General features: G+C 36.3%; 1 protein-coding gene across 2 annotated transcripts; it reads right to left on the bottom strand.

The window, feature by feature from the left end:
* Positions 1 to 358: 358 nt before the first annotated feature.
* Positions 359 to 21,406, bottom strand: LOC116296151 (gamma-aminobutyric acid type B receptor subunit 2). 2 transcript variants are annotated; one of them, XM_089032861.1, is made up of 16 exons: positions 13,911 to 14,105; positions 13,530 to 13,834; positions 11,880 to 12,179; positions 8,974 to 9,111; positions 8,016 to 8,186; positions 7,384 to 7,485; positions 6,952 to 7,017; positions 6,119 to 6,304; positions 5,597 to 5,833; positions 5,043 to 5,199; positions 4,010 to 4,160; positions 3,222 to 3,360; positions 2,173 to 2,280; positions 1,783 to 1,911; positions 1,112 to 1,447; positions 359 to 573 (listed from the first exon to the last, which is right to left on the bottom strand). In XM_089032861.1, exons 2-16 carry the CDS (start codon positions 13,536 to 13,538, stop codon positions 448 to 450), a joined length of 2,355 nt encoding a protein of 784 aa, XP_088888987.1. In that variant the 5' UTR covers positions 13,539 to 13,834; positions 13,911 to 14,105; the 3' UTR covers positions 359 to 447. The 2 variants fall into 2 exon arrangements, with proteins under 2 accessions (XP_088888987.1, XP_031559977.2); XM_031704117.2 differs by lacking the exons at positions 13,530 to 13,834; positions 13,911 to 14,105 and adding an exon at positions 21,211 to 21,406.
* Between the last annotated feature and the right edge of the window lie 748 nt (positions 21,407 to 22,154).

The raw sequence follows: 22,154 nt of genomic DNA on the forward strand, positions 1-22,154 counted from the left end.
AGCTTACTCTTATACTTTACAGTCCAAAACTTTATCAAAGCATTTTTCTTATTTTTCTTAGTCTGTAGTAGTGGAAAGGAATACCATATTTCATACACCTTTGAATTAATTGATTCATATGATCAATCTGAGCAATGCAAAGCAGTCAGGTTAGCCCACAAGGTGGGGGGAAAATCGGAAAAATATCCCCTTTACGTATTTCACAAGATTGAATTATCGTTTGGAAATACTTATATTGTTTAATTCTGGAAGTAGTTTTCGCCAAAAGTTTATAAAATGTTATATCATATGAAGGGGATAGAATATTTTTATAACCGTCTTGCAGCTTTAACACATCAACTTTTGATTGGATCAATAATAATAAAAAGTTTATTTAAGCTTATTTATTTATTTTAACGAAATTTAAATAGTATTTACAACTATATATACAATCTTTGGGTCATTTTTCTATTCACATTTACATCCTGGGCATGATGGATGTTGTCTAATTTGTACACTTTGGGTGATCTTTTTACTTGAGGATTCTTGTGACTGGGACATGGTTGATTCTGGTGATATCTTTATAGTTCGAACCTGAAAATATAGAAAAAATTTGATTTGATAAATAGACCTAATCCGCGTCTTGGTGCAGTGTTTAGCCATTTCAGGTAACGTGTCATTCCCTAGATAATCCTTTTTTTTTTTTTTTTTCCAACCCTAATAAAGAATTGATACTCTTGGGAATGACACGTGATCTGAAATGGATAAACATTTTACCGAGAAGAATTCGGTCTATCGATCCACTTTTAACTCGATTTGAAATACTTTCTGTCTTTGACTTAAGTTGCCTTTCCTTTCCTTTTAGTTGTAGTTTTTTCTTTCACTTCCTTTTTCTCCTTTTCCCTTTCTTTCTATTTTCCCTATTTTCATTTTTTCTTCGTTTCTCTTCAAATTTATTTAGAAATTATGGGATGAAACTGTATATCATTTCATTTTTTGTCATGTACTTCTATTAATGATGGTTCCATATTTTCAAGTTCAATATATCGACTTAAAAAGGCTGGAGGCCCAGGAGAGAGAGAGAACATGAGAGGGGGGGGGGGGGGGGGGGGGGAGTAAGGTTTTCTCTTACCTTGGGTCCAAAAACAAGAACCAGAGTAGAAGTAGTACAAATATTAATAGCACAAGAAATAAGTCCGAACTCTGAATTTACATTGGTATAGGTGACCCATTCACTTAAAGGCACAGTTATACACGCCCAGACCACCACGTTGTAGACGCTCATTCCAATATAACGCGAGTCGTTCAGCGCCCGAAACGTTACGTTCCGTGTTTCCCAGGCCAGAAATAATCCAAATATCAGTAAGAAAGCTTTACAGGCATAGAGGCTTGTAATCCAAATTGCGTATTTATCACAGGTACAAGTGAGAGCCACATAAGAAATAATCCTTTGATTGTCTTCATCTTTCTGTGGAGATTACAAAAAAAAAAAAAAAAAAAGCGGGTAGGAAAGAATTTCAGATTTTGCTCGAATTTCAGAGCCTATATTCTTTTTGGTTCCTGTCATGAAAAGGGACTTTATTCAAATCCAAGAAAAAGGACTGATCTTTTTTGCTAATTTGGTAGGGAAATTTTCATTGAACCAGCATATTCTATGGTTTTTGAATTGGAGAAAAGGGTCATTATATAAAATTAAAGTAATTAGAAAGCAAAAGAAAGGAAGGAAGAAAAGAGAGGGAACGAAGTAAGAGAAGAGATTGAGCCCTGTAGTATTAAATGTTGTATAAAAACATCTTATCTTACTTTCGTTATATCTCTTTGAACAACTGCTTTCAGTGGATCAAGGATTTGCCAAACCGATAAGATTACAAAATCCACACAGAGAAAGATGACAAGCAGGATAACAAGATGGCGGTCGTAAAGATGGCCAAGCTAAGGATTATAAAACAAAAGTAATTATCGAGAATATTATTAACATTTATTTTTATTTATTTGTTCATCCATCCATCCATCCATCCATCCATCCATCCATCCATCCAACCATCCATCCATCCATCCATTCATCCATCCATCCATCCATCCATCCATCCATCCATCCATGCATTTAATTAATTAATTATTCATTCATTCATTCATTCATTCGTTTGTTTGTTTGTTTGTTTGTTTAGTAACATAAAATCATCTGCTCATCACCTCTTTGTTGAGCTTAGTATTAGTAAAGATTTTGTAGACTCTCCAGGTTTTGACAAACATTGTACCAAAACCTAAAGTAAATCCACATGCAGTTAACCATGTTCGAACCTGGAACGACAACCAAAATGTTGGTTATTATTGTTCTCTCTAAATGGAAGAAGTCACAAAAACCTAGAATTGGAATTAGCTATTGAATTTTAATTTTGATCCTCTTTCCAACCCTCGCTCCAACCCTCTTTTCAAGATCTCAAGAGGTCACTTCAAAGGGGGTAGGTTGGATGTAGTAGAATTAAAGGTAGGCCCTGATAGTCTAAGATCGACTAGAATGCCTGAACTAGCGCTTTTTGAATTAAAATTAAATCATCAACAATTAATTATGAGAAAATCCTTCACTATTACCCCAACTCATTCACAACGATCTCAAGAGGTCCGAGGGGGGTAGGATTGAATGTAGTAGAGTAAAAGGTAGGCCCTGATGGTCTAAAATGGTGTAGCATCCTTGAACTAGCGCTTTTTGACTCAAAATTTAAAACTCTTAAATATAGCTGAGCCCCTCAAAAATCCCCACCCAATCCTATAGAGGTTTTGCACCATCATGTGCCCATCCCATAATACTGTTTGGGCTTCCTGTGGTTAGATGGCAGACCAATAAAATCCCTTTGTTCTTGGTAATTTTATCCTTTCTCATGTAAGGCCCCGTCCACACGTATCCGGAATTTTTTGTATCCGCAAACTTTTTTTTGCGGATACGGGTTGCGTCCACACGTGTCCGCAAATTTTACGAAAACGGATACGTGTGGACGGTGAAAACGATTCGAATACGATGCGTGTGGACGCAAACATTTTCGTATCCGCAAAAAATAATTTGCGGATACAAAAATTTCCGGGTACGTGTGGACGGGGCCTAAAACGACTGTATTGTTCCTGCCATCTAACATGGCTGCCGTCACGTGGTGGTGCAAAACCTCTATTCTTCCACCCCCAGATTAATAATTGATCTTTGGTTTACATTCCTAACATTTGTCCCCAGTTCTTTTATATATACTTACTACGCATGTCCATTTATAGATAGCCGTTTGTGATTGGTCAAGAAATGCAGCTGATCCATGAAGGAAGACACAGATGTAACACATCAGTGAACCAATGATAATGAGATTATTGAAGTGAGGTGAGGACATTCTAATAAAGCTGTACACAATATACCACGATAAAAAAACTTTTTTACATACAGGGGAGCATTTATTTTTCGGGTACCGGTTGTACGAAGGGTGAATAGCGCTATCCGACAGTTATTGGATAACGGGCATTATCGAATTATCCACTGGATAAGGATTTATCCGTTGGGTAGCGCAATCCACCCTTCGTACAACCGGGCCCAGGAGACCAGGGGGCAGTGAAATGAAGGAAGGGTCCTCAAGTTTACACAGTCGAGAAGGAGCATCCGAGGCTGAAACGTTTGAAACGTAAAGTCACTTGAGTATAATCGACTACCTACAGCCATCCCATCAAAGGAATATTCAAGAAAACCCTTGTAGAGAGATAGCTGCAAACGAGGCTAGGTTCTAACTCTCTCCCAGCCTCTTTCACTTTCTGATCTTTCTCATGACCACTTTCTTAGTTAAGATTACGACATAGGTCTTGCACCATCACGCGCCGGCGACCATAATACAGCTTGGGCTGCCTGTGGTTAGAAGGCAGAACAATAAAATCCCTTTGCTCTAGATAATTGAATACGATTGTATTGTTCCCATCTAACATGGCTGCCGTCACGTGATGGTGCAAAACCTCAAGAATAACAAAGTTGAGAAAAAGAATATTATAAAGAGCATAAACGAACCTGTTTTTTCGATGTTTGATGTTAAATACAAGAAACCCACACGCCAAACTAATTCCAAGGCACGTCACTGTTGCCATGACAATGAAGAGCGTCTTATTGATCTTTTCTATGACTTCGAGTGATTCTAGGTCGCTCGTTGGAATCTTGCCGTCTTTGGATTAAAACGAACGTACATTAAAACGGGAGATAAACCCTCAAAACACATGTTTTCTTCGTGGTACATTTTTAAAAACAGCTATTCATTAAACCGGAAGTCCAGAAGACATAACGCATGCACTGTGAAATTTATAAGAAATCTTGGTCAATTTGGTGGATTGTGCTAGAGTCTTCGTTTCTCGGTGATAACCAGAAGAAACGCAGGCTCTGGGGACGAAATTGAGCGGTACGCATCATTAATAGATTAAAGGCGCGCGCGCAATCCTAACTTCACTTGCAGGTAATAATAGAAAGTTAGTATAATTTTAGACTTGAATATAGAATTCGCGTGCTGTGATTGATCGAGCGATCAGTGATTAAGAGACGACATTCCCTGCTCGAGCGGTGATAATGGGGTTTTCCAAAGTTTGCTATAGCGGAAGTAATGCTAAAATGTTAATCCTTAATTTCGTCTAAAAGTCTAAAATTATACTAAAAAAGACTCGGGACTTGACTATAAATATTCACCAATAATCACTTCCCCTTCGGCAAATAATTGTTAACCAGTCCGAATTTCTCGACCAATCAGCGCGCGCGATTTTCTATAATCCCCTGGGTATTGATTTTCAAAATCAAAATCACGTTGAGTCTGAATTTTCTTTTACACATAACATCATGGCCGCCATCTTGGTTAAATTTAATGAAAGAATTGTCAATGAATTCTTTTGTTGTATCATCCAACATGGCCGCCTTGTCTATTGTTATTGCGCTCCCTTGGGAATGGTCGAAAACCAGCTATACCTGGCCACAGAAAATCAGCATTACCTGGCCACAGAAAACCAGCTATACCTGGCCACAGAAAACCAGCATTACCTGGCAACAGAAAACCAGCATTTACCTGGCCACAGAAAACTCCCGTTCAGCTTGATAGACTGAATTTGCGGCTCGTTAAACGTGGAGTCAAAAATTCCAAGTTTAACTTCATCCTCTCCCTGTAGCTGTTCGATCCAGAGCTTGTTTATTCTGTCTCCATTGTCTTCAAAGGTGACTAAACCCTTCAAAGAAATTGAAAAATTTTTGATGATCAGATTTTACATTGGTTAAATATAAGTCTTGGCTAATCAGTAGGTTTCCATTTACCATTACCACACGACAGCCATATTGACCCGAACAATTAGATTTCCCCCCGCGTGGCCTCACATTCAAGAGCTTCAGGATGAGGTTACGCCATTTCTCCTTCTAAAGCACACGGCAGGGCCATTTCGCAAGAATATCCAAAATTGCCCACACTGTTCTCTCGCCTCCCACTCTCACACACACACTACACACACACACACTTCACACACACACACACTTCACACACACACACACACACACACACACACATACCTCCCTACCAACTTCAATTATTTTGGACAAAAAGGGTTGTGTCCCTTATCAAATCCCACTTACCGACATTCCCGTAAAACTAGTATTAGCCACCATTCTATGAATCAGCATCGATATTTCTTTGTTTTCATAGTCGAAGTCGTTCAGTGTCTGATTCCTACTGGCGAGTATGGTGGCAGCTTTGTCCAAGGCGAGTGCTACTGTCCATAGCGTGTCGTAACCGTAAGGTGCGTAACTGTTTATTGGCAATGACATGTTTCTAGCTTTAAGGAGATACATTGAATGCAGCTGTGAGGGCGTCTGGAATAGCAGATCAAATATTGTCAGTAATACGCAGAAAATACTGTCTTAATATTGCGGACATCATGGGCGGTGTAGCAGTATGCATTTGCCTCTCAAATTCGAATCCAGGACTCGCCATCTCATGTAGTAGAGTTTGGTAGGTCTCTCTCTTGATTCGAGGGTTTTTCTCCTGTATTCTTCCCTCCAAAAACCCTGACAAGCTATAAATTTCAATTTTATTTGTGACTTGACCCATGTGACCCCCTTTTAAAATGTCCATTATTTATCATTCTCGTGACCTACCAGTCCAGATATAGTCTTGTTTTCATCTGTGCTAAGGAAGATTTCTTCCAAACCTATGTAATTTCCTGTGGCTTTTCGTAGTTGGTCGCCCGTACAACCATCACCCGTCACATTCCACCATTTGTCATCGTACCATCCTCTTAGCAGCCATTGAATGTGTTTGCCGTACAGACCAAGCTTGAATGCCTAGTGTATAAAACATTTAATATATAGTGAATCGCAAATCATGTTGGGTGCGTCTGTGTGATATTAACCAGAGTGTGGCGCAGCCTTGAAACAACCTCTTTGATGATCAGAGTCAAGGCATTGCTAACTCAAAAAAGCAATTGGAATTTAGCTCGTTAGGGTTTCCGGAGGATGGAAACCGGAAAAACCTGGTTAAAAAAATTGAAATCAAGCGAGAGACCTAACCTAACTCTATCCTCATATACTTCCGAGTCTCATGAATCGATTCTGAGACCCCAGAGATGAGTCTGAGACCAGCGCACTACCACTACGCTGCATTAGCCTTTCTTAGGTTGAGAGGAAAACTGGGCCGAGTTGGAGTTGCAGTGTATTTTGGGACTGTTTTAGGGGACATTTTCCAAGATTGCGTCTATTTACGTCTCCTAAAAGAGTCACAATGCGCTGCAAGGCCAACTCGAACCAGGTTTTCTCTCAACTTTGGAATGGCTAATGCACCTTTGATTACCTTGCAACTTACATCGAGGCTTTGTATTTCGTTAAACTTTGTTTTAATTCATGTGTTTTCTCATGAAAATATCCGTACGCAATATGGCAACCTTTTTTATGAACATTAATGATCCTTTCTAACTGGAACATGGTAATATTACCTCACACATCAGCTTGCGGCATTTTCCTTCATAAGCCAATGCGATGATAATCCTGGCGTCTTTTTCCTTTGAAAAAACAATAGTACAGCAAAACCTCTATTAAGCGACCACCTATTAAATGACCAACCTCTATTTACCGACCAGTTGTCAAAGTTTCTGAGAGCTCTTCTACAGTAAGACCTCTATAAAACGACCAACCTCTTTTTACCGACCCGTTGTCAAAGTCCCAAAGAGGCTTTTTTGCAGTAATCACAGTTATACCTCTATTTAGCAGTCAACTTCTGTTTACCGCACACTCGACAATTCCCCGAGGGTGGCCGCTTTGCGACTTGTTACTAAATTTCCTGGTCAAAATTGACCATTTTCCAAGGAGTAAAATAAATTTTTAGGAAAGGGTTGGGGAAGATATAGACACAAACTCCATTTTCTCACCAGCATGCCCTGCACTGCATTCCTAGGGTTGTTTACGAAGCTGGTGGTAGAAATGATAGTTATGTTGCTTTGTCTGAGAAGTTCATGGAGATCTTCGTGTACCTTTAGGGGGGAAAATAAATTATTTTATTGGCAAATCTAATATTTTTGTAGAATTTGATATTGACACAAATTGCTCGCTTTTATGTGCTACACTTGGCGTAGAAATACAGAGGGAGGCCTTCACTGATCATCAGCAAGACTGAAGGATGGGAGGAAAATGGGCAGATGGACAGACTCACACTGACAAAGTAACTGATAGCTCCCGATAGAAAGACACACTACACAGAAACAGAGTGACAGACGAAAAGACAGACAGAAGCTGGCAAACCATCCCAGATAGCTTCCGATTGACAGACACAGACGTCTGACGGACGGACAGATAAAAAGACACAGACTGACTAATCCACGGACAAACATACATAGACTGACAGACCGGCTCAGACTAACGCAGGGACGGACAGACGGACAGACAGACAGACAGACAGACAGACAGACAGACAGACAGACAGACAGACAAACCTAAGAGTGCAAATATAAACCTTCAACAACAACAAAACAGATTATTCTGATAATTTTCTCTCAATACTAACGTCATTAAAGACTGGCACATCTTCCTTGACGATGGCTACTTTTGTCCACTTAAAGTACTTGCACAGAGCAACAATACCCAGGTTAGGTACGGTCTCTGGCGAATTGACCCTGTAGAACAGTGGAAAACGAGTCTTGTCTGATAACCGTGGTGTGCCAGCGCTGTATGCGACCTTCAAACAGAAATAGCAGTGTTACTAGAATGCTCTCACAGAATCTGTTAAACAGTACTAAATTTGTCTTGCACCAAAAAGTGCCAAATAATGTAATGTCTATTGTTTAGTAGTGCTATATTAAGTACACAGCAGATTAGTGCTAATTACAAAGTGTGCTGTTTTGGGACCAGGGATGTAGGGGGTATGGGTTATAGGGGATACATTGTATCACTTTCCCGCCAAAACACACGCGTTTCATCACACGCGAGTCTCCCGCCATATCGACAACCTATGTAGAGCTTTTTGGGCGACTCCCCTCCCTCCTCGCTACGCCATTGTTCAGAATCTTGCTTTGCCATGGTGCTCGCTTAAATTGCGGTTTGCTTTGAAGTCAACGCATGTTCGTGAAGATAGTTTCGGACCTTGCAACTAGCTGTGCCCACTGAATGAGCGGTCCGCTTAATACAGGACATTGGAATTCTCAGTCCTTTTAAGGACATCTACAAGGACATTTAAAAGGACATGTCTATACCACTGATCCCTCTTTATTCCGAACACATTTTTTCTGGTCATTCGGTGTCCGTATCGTAGAAGTTCAACTCTATCACTCTAGATAATGGAAAATGCTACTGTTACTGACCAAGTTTTTTGCTTCATTCAGGTAGCTGCATTAAGAGATGAAATACGGATGAGGATGGCTGACTAGGCCGAAAACTCGGATCATATTTTTTAAATCTATGGTTGATAAAACAAACTATTATGAAATACAGATGGCATGGAGGAGTCAAGGTTTCTTTTTACTAACCTGAACAAGATTCCAAAAATGAGCAGCGTCCGCCACAGGTTCGGCTGAAATCGAACACCCAGGGCCAATGATGACAATCTTCTTGTTTGGAGACGTAATCTGCTCCACAAAGGCTTTGATACTGTATGCATACGAACACTGAAAAAGTAAAAATGCAAAGATAGACGTCCTTCAAAACTCAGTCTACCATAACCTGAGTCAGTGGTCATGGAAAGACACTCACTTAGTGTCGTTGATCACTTTGGTAATTGCAGTTGGCTTCTTGCAACATAAGGTATGGAAAAAAACTTAACATTTCTAATGCTCATAATTTAATCTCCAGTTTACTGGAGCTGTCTCAATATGATCTCAGTTCTCGTCTTGTTTCACTTGGTAGCTGTTAGTTTAACCCCAGGGGCCTGGAGAGGGGGGGAGGGGGGGAGGGGAGTGGTACTCCGATTGGAAAAGGACGGGGATGCTGGTCCGTATCTTTTAGGGTTTTAAATATATATGATTTGGTACTTCTTAGGGTATCACAAAATTAAAATGACCACCAGAGAAAAAAGAGCATCTCCGCCCTTCTTTATATGGGAATATCCCCCCCCCTCCCCCCCCTCCATCACCCGTTTATTTATTTATATATATTTTGGTGGGGGTGGGGGGTGGGGATTTCTTAGAGAACTAGCCAAAAGCGGCCAGAAAACAATTATTCAAATAATCTATTTTTATCAGTTATTCTCAAGAGTTTCGAAAAAAATAATTTGACATTCATAAAAACATTTTCATGTATTTTAAATTTTTTAGTCTTTTAATTTTCCTTTAAATTTAAAAAATTCTTAACATTGTATGATAGACAATAACTTGCCGGTGTTTTGAGCCTGAAATAATAAAAAAACCCTATTGTTTCTCGTTAGAAAATTCAATTTGCCTAAAGCTATGTATTTTTTAAATCGAAAATAATTAAAATTTATCATAGTCTGATAAAGAATAACATGCATGAGATTTGAGCGTTAAGCTTCCTTATTTAGATATTTCTTAAGATTGCGCGAGTATGTTTATAAACAACTATAAGCTGAATCAATTCTTCTTCAAAAGCTTTGTTTTAACCTTCATGATCGAACAACATCGGCGAGACCGACATGAATATTTTAAAATTACCGATATCCCGCAGGAAATCAATAATATAGATTCCCGAAAGATATAAAAGAATAAAAAACCTGTCGTTTCTCGTTAGAAAATTCAATTTACGTTTTTGCCTCAAGCTGTCATATTTTGTGAAAATAAAACTATATCCTGAAGTGTGTTGACGTTTGCTAACACCTGTTTGAGGATAAACATCTATATAATCGTTGGATTTCAGTGATATCTTGATCGATCGATGACTTCTAATCAATTCCGGTCCGTTTTTGTCAATCTTTAATCACGAAGTTTGGACTTTTCTTCAGTGTCTAAATCTAGATTTTTTTTAAAATAGTGTTTTATTTTGGTTTTTTCCCTGGAGTTTTTGGGTGATTTGTTTTTCAAGTTTGGATATTTAAAAACATAGTTTAATTCAACTGATAGAGTTTGGAACTTTTTATTTTGTATTCTTTCTAGAAAATAAAATCGATCCAACTTTTGCCCCAATGAATATTAAAAATATAATTCAGAACACCAATAGCCACACCATGTCCTGCTGTTCTGTTGGGCGCCCTGTCCTTTTTACATAGAAGTTGGGTATGTCTCATGCCTAAGTACAAGTCCGCTTTAAATTACCCTTTCTCACCAGGCGATACCAAAGCCATAGTTACCACTAGCAGTACTAGTAGTAGCACTACCTTCATGTAAACAGAAACTCATTTGCTAGAATTTTTAGAAAAGCTTCCTTCCTTTCTAGTTTCTTTGGGTAATTAGTCGTATCCATCAAGAGTTTTCAAAATTGTTTTTACAGTTATGGAAATGAATTTCTCTCTAGTGCTTTCCTCTCCATATCGTCCTTTCCCGCCTACACTTGACATAATTTGATTCAATCTCATTCAGTATGTGTATTTTACAAACTACTTTTCGTTCTACATAAAGACCGAAAATAAAATACCGCGGGCACCTGCACACTATTAAAACTCAATAAGTAGGGATAAAAAGGACAAGAACAAGTTATAGTTTTAATTAAATTTCTGAGTGAACCAACAAAAATTCAGTCTCATCACCTTGACCCATACTTTTGTCAACAAATTTGCTAAAACAAATCAGATAAGTATTGATGGCGTTTAAAATAGTTTTCGAAGTGACATATAGTGTTATTCCCGGTTTCAATTCTGTCAGAAGAATCTTCTATTCAATATGAGCAAAATTTCTTCACTGAGTTGAACCTAATAAGTCTTAAAAGCAGATTTTTCTTTCTCTTTGAGGCAAGGACTAGAAGAGAGTGAATACTGAGAAAGAAGAATTTCTTTGAATAGATAAATAGATTGATCTTAGCTTAATTTATTTCCACTTAGTAGTTAAGAAATAATTCGCAAAAACATACTTAGTTCAAATGAATATAATATTATTCATTACTTCGGTATATTCTATTACTCTGTTTGCGAATTAGTTGATTCTAATTTCAGTTAGGACGATAAATTTTACAACTGTTATGTTCGTTTAGGTTTTAGTTTTCGTAGTTAGGACATCGTAGGCTACTTGATTGATATCCTTGAATCTTGCACTTTCAAAAAATCTTAATTCTAAATGGCATATTTTTTCAATTTAAGATCAAAAACATAAGCGTCTTAAGTGTTTAAATTCTAACAGACAAATGATATAAATATAATGTTCCTTTGGGAACTGAATTTCTAATATTAATGTTATAACGTTTTAAAACTAGCAAAAAAGTTATTTGTTTTACCAATAAAAAAATCTTTAGTCTTTCGTAAACGAGTTAAATATCAAGGAACAAAAATTAGTACCTTGGAGTCTTTGACATTCACTTCGAGTTTGATTCCTCGAAGCAGGTTTGGATTTTGGTTGATGTGATCCTTTGCTAGCTCAACAGCAGGCCATATTCCCGCACTATTCCATCCACCATTGGTCGTATTAACATCTATAAACCCTCCGATATAGATTGGCATGTTGGCACAATTATAAAGGCCGAAGCATAGCGTAATAACGAATGCAGAGACGCATATATTGTCCATCTTCAAGCTCCTTGAAAGTTTTTTGATCACATCTGAAGGCAGTACGGCTTTTATGGTCTTCACGAAACACACCTGTTGGAGAAACAAGTTCGCAAAGTTTATTCTAGTTGAATAGGCAAGGCCAGTATGACTTCAAATGGCATGTGAATCGTCCCTCTACGATCCGTTTGAATAGAACACTGAAGATCGTACGTCATGTTTTCTTTTTTCAAACCAGGTGCGCGCCATCCCCTTGAGAATAATCATCTTTTTTCGAGCTACATCAATATTAATATATTTTTGTTTACGAAAAAGAAAGAAAAAATAAGAAACAATGCTTCTACGATCTAGGAAGCGTTTATCGTTAACGAATTTGAAAGGGGTGGGGGGGGGGGGGTGATTACGGTAGATTTTGAAGGTGAATGAATATAAGGGCTATTGTATTATTTTATAGGGATGAGAGAGGGTTGCATGCAAAATATTTCTTTTTTATGTACTGTTTAATAAACGAGCAGGAGTGTGTATGTTCTCATATTGTACCGAATTCTTTAGGAAATGAACCAAGTTTGATAGAGAAAATCCAAGTTAAAGTTTATGCGTCTATATCAGATATAAAATCTCCTTCATGGTCATGATTTCTATTGTGTTTCCTTCATGAATTAATTATTATTAATGATTTTTTTTACATGAATATAAAGAAACCCTAACAAAATACTCCTTTATTATCTTTCTCCCCATGACCAAGGAACATTAAACAAGACATCAATGTATAAAATACTAGAGAAACGTCCTCGTATCTCACATCCAACCTATATTTTAACTGAAAGAATACTGCAACTGACCTAGACATAGATATTGAATTCCAAACCAAAAACCAGTAAGTGCTTCAAGTTTTGAGTGAGGCTCAGATGATTTATAAATAGAATTTGCAAACCATGTGGAGGTTTTATAATAACTGTTTTTCCATCTGCTATTCCTCATCAAATTTCAAACGTCCTTGCTTTTTGAATTGACTTTGTAAAGATTTTTAAAACAGTTTGAAGGCAGAAAACCTGATGCCTTTCTGTAGAATTATTTGTAAGCAGACGCCATGTCGTGAATTGAAAAAAAATTTCAAACACAAACGAATAGAAAGTGAATGACAAAATAATTGAATGAACAGTATGGGATATCTAACGGTTGAATTTCTTGTGGAAAAATATTAAAATCCACTACAACTATTTATAGCTATACGGAATTTTAAAAGTAATAAAAAAAATACCACGTTCGACTTTCAATACTGAATGAATAATTGTATTTCAATGTCCAACGGTTGATTTAAAAAGAAAATGACTCTTAAAGCTATAATAATTATGGATAGCTATTTTTGTTGTTTTTGGATACTACTGCTTTCTAGAAGTTCTAATAAATTTGATAACTGTGATAGAGAAAGTCTTTTAAAACCTTTGTCATATTGCTCTGTACTATCTCCTCTCAGCCGTCCTCTCTTTGAGTCGTCTTGCCGACCAACACCTTTATGCGTAATTGAAATCTCTGCAGTTTCAAACAAGAATTCTCCCTTTGCCCCGTCGTTGCTACGACAATGAGCAAAAACAGATCCCTTGGATTGTTGCTGTGTATTCACTGTCATTCAGTAGATTATTCCCAGGAATGGAACGTCAGCCACTCTCTTAATCAAACCACTAGTCGACACGGCTATTATATTATGATGTCGTTTTAGCTTCCGTAGGAAAAAAGACTTCGATTACCTATCAAGAGAACAAACAAATACTCGGTCTGCTTTATCCTCAGAAAATCCATCCAGTTTCTTGCAAGTAAACTGACCTAAATCTAAGTTGCAGTATTTGATTTGACCAATTACAGTCAACTCTCGTTACAGCGGACACCTTCGGGACCGTCACTTCATGTCCGTAATACTGTAGCGAGCGTCCGTAATAGCGAAAATTATTTACTGTCATTTCTTTGTCAGTATTTTTGTCGGGGATTTTTCTCCTGTCCGTAATAACAAGGTGTCCCTAATATCGGAGTTTCCGCAAGGCGAGAGTTGACTATGTTTGAGTGAGAGATTTTGAATCATACTGAAATGGCTTTTTTTTGTAAACCAATCAAAAGCGAGGAAATGAACGGAATGAAATTTCATTTTTTTCCTGGAAGTACAAATAACACAGCAAGACTTCTACAACAACACAGTTATTTTTCTTGATAAACTCTTTACCTTGTACTGTTATGTGAATCTGAATCTCTCTCAAATCGGAAAACGAGAAAATACAGCACATCCAATCACGACGCTTGAACAGTGAAAATGACGCTCGACATTGTTGATTGGTTCGTGTTCAATTTTAAGCGGACACAGTTAAAGCACTTTGTCAGTCATGTTATGTATCCCTTACATAATCTGCTCTAAGAAAGCTTAGTTGAACTTCATTTTTGCGTTTTAAGTAATAATTGAAAAACAGAATAAAACTGGTCGTTTTTTTTGTCTAGGAAATTAAAACGGGTTAACTGATCTGACCGTTATCTGATCCTAGTTCTTTCGAAAGATAATGGATTGCACTAGGCTGACAGCTGAAGATTCGTTCATTTGTTATTCTCTAGGTGATCATATCAAATTCATTTCCTTGTTTTAACACCTGTTTATAACCATTATTTTAGTCTTTTAAGATTTATTTTTGCTGTTGAGGACCAAAGCCCTTCTTACTTAACTTTAGAATTTCTTTCAACTCTTCCCCCCCCCCCCCCCCCCCCCCCCCAATTTCACCCTGACTTAGATTTTTTCGATTCTTCATGATTTGCTATGTCCCTTACCATAGAAAATACAGCCATTCAGAATGCAGAGAAGCCGTTGTATATTTGTCAGTATTTCATTCTTTCTTCCCAACATGCACTGCGCGTTGAATCTACGCAGTATTTTGTATGATGTAAGATAAAATGGTTATACAAACTTTCTCGTTGTACACCATGGCATATCCCACTTGTCAATTGTATATAATAGTGATACAATACTTTCTCGTGGCACAACATGGAATATCCCACTTGTCACTTGTATATAATAGTGATACAATACTTTCTCATGACACGCCATGGAATATCCCACTTGTCACTTGTATATAATAGTGATACAATACTTTCTCATAACACACCATGGAATATCCCACTTGTCACTTGTATATAATAGTGATACATTATGCTTTCTCGTGGCACACCATGGAGTATTCCACTTGTCACTTGTATATAATAGTGATACAATACTTTCTCGTGGCACACCATGGAATATTTCACTTGTCACTTGTATATAATAGTGATACATTATGCTTTCTCATGGCACACCATGGAATATCCCACTTGTCACTTGTATATAATAGTTATACAATGCGTTCTCATGACACACCATGGAATATCCCACTTGTCACTTGTATATAATAGTTATACAATGCTTTCTCGTGGCACACCATGGAATATCCCACTTGTCACTTGTATATAATATTTATACAATGCTTTCTCGTGGCACACCATGGAATATCCCACTTGTTACTTTTATATAATAGTTATACAATTCTCTACTTTCACATCCCCATAATACTTTGCGTCTTTGGGGGGTAACCAGAGGGTAAAAACCCACTTATTTTCCTGAAGGCTGATCAGACAATGTTGACAATACCTTGTTTGGTATTCAAAAATAAAATGAAGAAGTAAAAAACAGAAAAAGATAGAAGCTTGAAGACGTTTAAGGTAAATTTTAAACATGTTTTCGTAAGTCAATACATTTTCTGTAAGACCAAAACTCTTGATGATCTGTACACGCAAAAATAACTTGGAATAAACTGATAATCAGTATTTTACAGATATATATAAGCAGGTATAGTATAAATTCAACGAAGAAACCTTTCAATTTAGGACAGTTTTTTGATTGGTTATCCCCCAAAGACGCAAGGCATTATGGGGATGTGAAAGCAGAGAATACTTTCTCATGAAACACCATAGAATATTCCACTTGTCACTTATATTAACTTTTTTTATATACAGACTCTTCTAGAGCCTCGTGTATACACAGAGAAAGTACAAGTGATGCGTGGGATATTTATACCACTCAAAAGCATTGCATAACTAGTATTTATATAAGATTTTCTTCAAACCCTTTTTCTCTCCCTTCAACCTTCCCCTTCTTTTCTCAAACCTCCTCTCCCCTTTCCTCAACACATATAAATAATATGCTCTCAATATCCTACACTTCGCGAACAGAGTTTTACTTAATTCTAACGAAGGACACCCTCTCCCCCATAAATGGATAATTCGATGTTACTAGCAATTAAGGTGATGATCTTCTCCACAGTTCTAGTAAACTCTAACAAAAACGCCGCCCCACAGGAGGTCCTAAATATAGAACATTATTACTTCTCTTATCGCTGTGGGTCATCGACCATAATATGATTGAATACGGCAAATAGTACTCCCACAAAGAAAACTCTTCTTTAAACCTATGAACAGCTGCCAATGCTACCTAGAAAAAATATATGGTTTCCTTTTTTCTCTTCATTTTTTTTTCTCCATTTTTTACTATTTCTCTTCTTATCTATCTATCTTTTTTAAAAATAAATATATAGTCTTTAATCAATAATTAATAATAACAATAATCTCTAATCAATAATTAATAATTTTTAAATATTTATACATTTTTTCAAGATTGTAAAAAACGAATAGAATTTGTCCATTATTTAAATATGAATATGTTAATATATAATACTTACAAAGAAGAAGGAATTATAAGATGAAAAACTGACTAATAAGGAAAATTGAAATATATATTAAATATATAACTATGTATCTTTATCTAAAAAGCTATCTATCTTTTCTTTTTTTCCTTCCTTCCTTTCTTTTTTTCTTGACAAAATAAAGCCACCTGTTCTTTAGTTTTTCCTCTTTTTTTTTTTTTTTTTTTTTTTTTTTTGCGAAATAAAAACGAATCCGAGATTTTTTTTAAACCCTCCGCTTAAACAAATTATATTTAGAATTCTTCCAAATGTAATGTCCCATAGCTTGTTTCAAGATTCAAATTTGAGTTGGGCAAACAGTTGCTGGCAGCAATAGTTGAAGCGTTTGTTGAGGTATGAAGTGTTTCGTTTCAAGATGTTGAACAATGATACATAAGTGTATGGTGTATAGTGCATAGTGGGTAGTATATTATCTTCCCTGGATCTCTTTAACGATGAATCAGACCGGCGTCTTTGATATAAATTATTTTTCATAATATATTCCGTATTTCAACCAAACATCAAGTGCATTGTAATTTCTTCCTAATAGCGTTTTCCGCACGGATGACGTCACAATTGTGCATCATGGGATTGAAATGCGGACAAGCCAATCCCAGCGCAGCGCACATGCAAATATAATGCAACAAGCTCTCTTGTTGTTTTCAATTCGTAAAAAAACCCATATCCTTTCAATTGATTTATATCGTTTTTTCCAACAATATTTTGTTGTTTCGAATTCTTGGAGAAACGTTTTTTCCGCGTAACCGAAGCTTTTAATTTGTTTTTCAGAGTTTGTCCTCATATTGATCCCACACAGCTTTGTGATGATGATATTTATTTTTAGTAACCGCGAGAAACAAAGAAGTTCGTTTCTCTAGATTATTAATCTTAATCAGTCGGAGCTTAACGAAATCTAGTCTATGGCTGTTAATAGCACATTTAGATCTCACACTCTATCCACTTACGCCTGTTGTATGAACAGGAAACGTGATAGCTATTAGACTACCGACTATATTTACTTTTTTTAAATATTTTCCGCTATCTTCCACTTTGCTGTTGACATTTGAGAGAGAGAGAGAAAATGGAATATTCCACCAACAAACTTATGCCTGGTTCTCATTAGCGCACGACGCAAGCAGGCATAATCATAAGGACAAGTGCAAGCCAACGCAAGAAAAATAGGATCTTCCTTTTTTTGCGCTTGCATCGTTTCTTTTCATAGGGAGAACATGGAGTTGGGTGTGCGTGCATCGCTACTGAGAACCAGACTTTAACTTTCTGGTTGTATTATTTTGAATAGTTGCAAAAAAAATTTCAGCGTATATTTATAGCAACAACTTACTTTTTGCACGCCCACTTTAACGATGATAAGACCACAACTTACTAAAAACCTCTAAATGTTTTCAATCCCTTAAAGCAATGGTACATTAGTAGCAGTACCTTCATAGGTACCTTTAGTTTCCTCTCGTCCGCTTAAAATTGTGCCACTTCTAATTCTGCTGTCATGTAAATTTAACATTCACCTCTTATGTTCCTTGGAACTACCTGTTTATAGGAAGAATTTGTATTGGTCGCTTAAGGGTTCTTTGAGTTAGTCCCAATAGTCTACGTCTTAATTGCCAAGTAATTACTTGGGTAGTGGTCATGACTCTCAAATCCATATTTTAGCATTGGGATTGGATTGATTTGAATTGCAAAAATTGAAAAATGTTTTTTTAATGGTGCAGAGATAAAAGCATTCAATTAAATTCATGGCAGAACAATTTTGATTATATTAAAATCGATCCTTTCTGTTGATGATGAGTCAAAATCACTAGATAGGAGACAGAACCACACGGCGTTTTCAAATTTCAAGACTGCAAAACTTTTCCTATAACTTTGACATATACAGAAATTTTAATTTACTATTTCATATTGTCGTGATCCTTTTTATTGCGTTTTGTTTTTTTGTTTGTTAATTCTAAAAACTCAAATAAGAATCGACGCATACCATTTGAGAACTGGTCGCTGGGTATGTAGTCGGTTCGATCACGGGGAGCCCAATTGCGAAAGAGTAAAAAAAATCAAATATGGCGACTGAAGTTTCCTCCCTTGTCAGAGTATATACAGTCAATTCAAAAAACGTTGTCGTCGACCGGTTCAAGCCTACGCGACTGGACCGAAAGAAATATGGGTAAAAATCAATGAAGCGGTTAAATATTCGTTCTGAATTAATTGTTCCCGCTAGTAATAAGATAATAATGGCGAGAAACAATCCATCAAATGCATGTCTTTGGGTTTAGTGAAAGAAAAACAAAGTAGTTATGATTCAGTTCACAATTTCGAAAATATGAAGGCATTAATGAACGCTCGCCTACGAAGGTTCGTGCTGTAAACCAGGCATAACTAGTCAGATAAAATTATGGAGTAAATTCGGCTTCAATGATTGCTACCCAGAGTTCCTTTCGGTCCAGTCGCGTAGGCTTGAGTTGGTCGACGACAACATTTTTTGAATTGACTGTATACATAAGATCGACATCAGATACCATAGGGAAATTATATAGGAAAACAAAGGCGCGCGCGAAAAAAAATGTTCTAGTGTATTTTTTATTGATTTTTTACTCTTTCGCATTACGGAGGACATTATCTTGATCTCGAATTTAAAAAATCATTAATTTCTTAATTTTTTTATTTATTTAAGCGCCTCTATTAGTGTTAAATCTTAAGGTGGCAGACCGGCTACTTTTGAACGTTCTTTTTGAGCCTACGATGTGCGCGTGCTCAAAACCCGCTAGATAACCTTCACGATTTTATTGAAGAACCATACGCGTTTCGAACTTCAAGAGGGCAAAACCCTCAAATTTTACACGGGACTCTATACTTTTTATGAGCTTATTCGAAAAAACTCCTAAAAATCTAGGTCGTATTATTATTTTTAGGAAAAGTTGATTTTTGTAACACATGAAAAAATTGATTTTTGTTCGACTTTTTTTGAGTTTTTGAGAGCACTGAAAAGACAAAATATGACAAATAGATGCGTTTCTTTGTCGTTTTGTCAAAAATAACCACGTATTATTGTAGAATGATGCACTAGCCGTCATTCCTGCAATTTAAAAGTCTACAAAGAACTATTATCTTATGAATCTTCATTTTTCTGATCACTTCCGGTGGTGCAATTTTTGCTCCAAAAGCTCGCGCGAAGGCATCCATTTAATGCTGGTTAACTCGAAAATAATCTCGAGACACCCCATTTTTCTTTTCATATATTTGGAATCAGCATTAAATTTCAGGTTAAGAAAGTTTCAATTTTCAATTTTCTGTTTGTTTTTTCCAAAGTAGTCAGCCACCTTAAAGACAACTTCAATGGTATTAGAGTGTACAATGCAAACATTGGTACAACTTCAATACAATATAGCAAGTAAAGTTAGACAAATAAAGGCAAAATCAATTTCAGTAATACAAGCTTTCTCACACTATATATAGTCACTTTTCATAATTACTTTACAGTACTTCGAAAACAAATGCAGTTAGCAAATACATTTTCAATTTTTTTTTGTCAATGGCTATTTTGAATTGCCCTATTTCACTATGACGTCACTGCTTGATTTGTTGTTGTTGACGACGTTGATAATGAGTAGCCTTCTTTCTTTCTATTTTTTTAATCTCATGTATTGTTATTAAATAAGATGTGAATTATATTTTTTCATGTCATTCAAGATTTACAGTAGATTTGAGTTCATAAATTTTAAAACTAATCCAACATCACTATCCAACTTCTGTTTACAATAAATCTTAGTCGGATATTTTCTAGGATTTTTCATCATATATGTGCCGTAGAAGCACGCATAGTGCGAAAAACGAAGGCGCTAATATTTGAATTATTCAACTTATGAAGAGGAATTTTTGCTTAAACAAATATTGCAAACCTATAATTTAAAATGAAAATTAAATATGCTTACACCTACTAAACTGAAATATTAGTGGGCCAAGTGCTTGCAAGCACTTTACCGAAAACCTTTACGATATCGTATTTTTTGTTCACATTTTGCTTACTCATCAGTTCTGTTAAAACATTTTGTATAGGAAATCGCACGACCTCGAGTACAATTCGGAATTTATAGGTACGAGTGATGTTTTGAAAGTTTTCAAAATTGGACAAGCATTTAGGCGAGTATCTATAAATTCCGAATTGTACGAAAAAATCGTGCAATTTTTGGTATATTAAACACTCAACAAAATTGAGCAACTTAATTGGGACTCTACAGAGTACAATATAAAATTTTGTAGCGTGTATTATAAACCAAATTTTATATTTTACGAAAAAAATATCAAGACTTTCCGTGTTTAATTTGTAAAAAAAAAGCTATTAAAATTTTAAAAAAATCTCTCGCACTCACCTTTAATCGTAAATAGGACTGATCCATAGTTTTCGACGCTATTTTCTTTTCCACCTAGATTCACGAATACAAGTCAGAATAATAAACTTTTAAATTCCTATTTTAAAGGCCTTTTTTGGTTTTTCTCCAGCGGAATAATAGCGTGGTAAGTCTGTTTGGTTTGAATAGGAGCTACAGACACATATCTCTTAACCATCGGAGAACCGACACCGCCTGTATGCATGAAAAACAATGTTGTCAGTGCAGCTGGACTTATATAGAGAGCTATAATCTAAAGTGTGAGTGACATGTGCCAATCATATATACCAAAATTGGTATTGTTTCGACTGGGTGAGCATTAAGATAAATAACCAGGTATATTTTTATATTTTCGTAGTACTCACTAGTTTTTCTATGTTCAGCTGCCATTTCTCTCAAAACAGCTAACAATAATTTGCCAGAATCGCTAGAAAATATCATCGAAAACAAAAAACAAAAAAACTAAAGTTATTGAAAAACTATTGTCTCCTGATAAATAAACATATCAGTGTTGAAATATTGTTTTCGACAGAACGACGTAAATCATTTTATTAATTTATCTTATAAGTAGTTTTAGACACCTTACAAACAAACATATCGCACCATTCATTTAAAGTCATGTCCATGCCATGGTAATAAAGATCGTTTTTGGAAAATAGGCCAACAAGAGTATGGAGATAGCCATTTCTTTATTTATTTTTACGCTATCGTGATGGTTTAAAGAATGTACACAGTAAACGGGGACAGGAGCTATGAAAAATATTTTTTCCTGCTCAGTAGTTTTCTCATTCCATTCCTAAAGGGTTGGCACGATGCCATAGATACCTAAAAGTTCGACGTAAGACGTTTTCCGCCAAACTTTTAGCATTTAGCAAGGCGTCATAACTAGCCTCGCCCCAAACCCCCTCCCCAGGCTACGTCATAAC

The sequence above is a fragment of the Actinia tenebrosa genome, unplaced genomic scaffold, assembly GCF_029948245.1.
Source record: "Actinia tenebrosa isolate PJP-AT-01 unplaced genomic scaffold, QUT_ActTen_1.0 PGA_scaffold1__47_contigs__length_23844297, whole genome shotgun sequence".
In the NCBI taxonomy this organism is placed as follows: Eukaryota; Metazoa; Cnidaria; class Anthozoa; order Actiniaria; family Actiniidae; genus Actinia; species Actinia tenebrosa.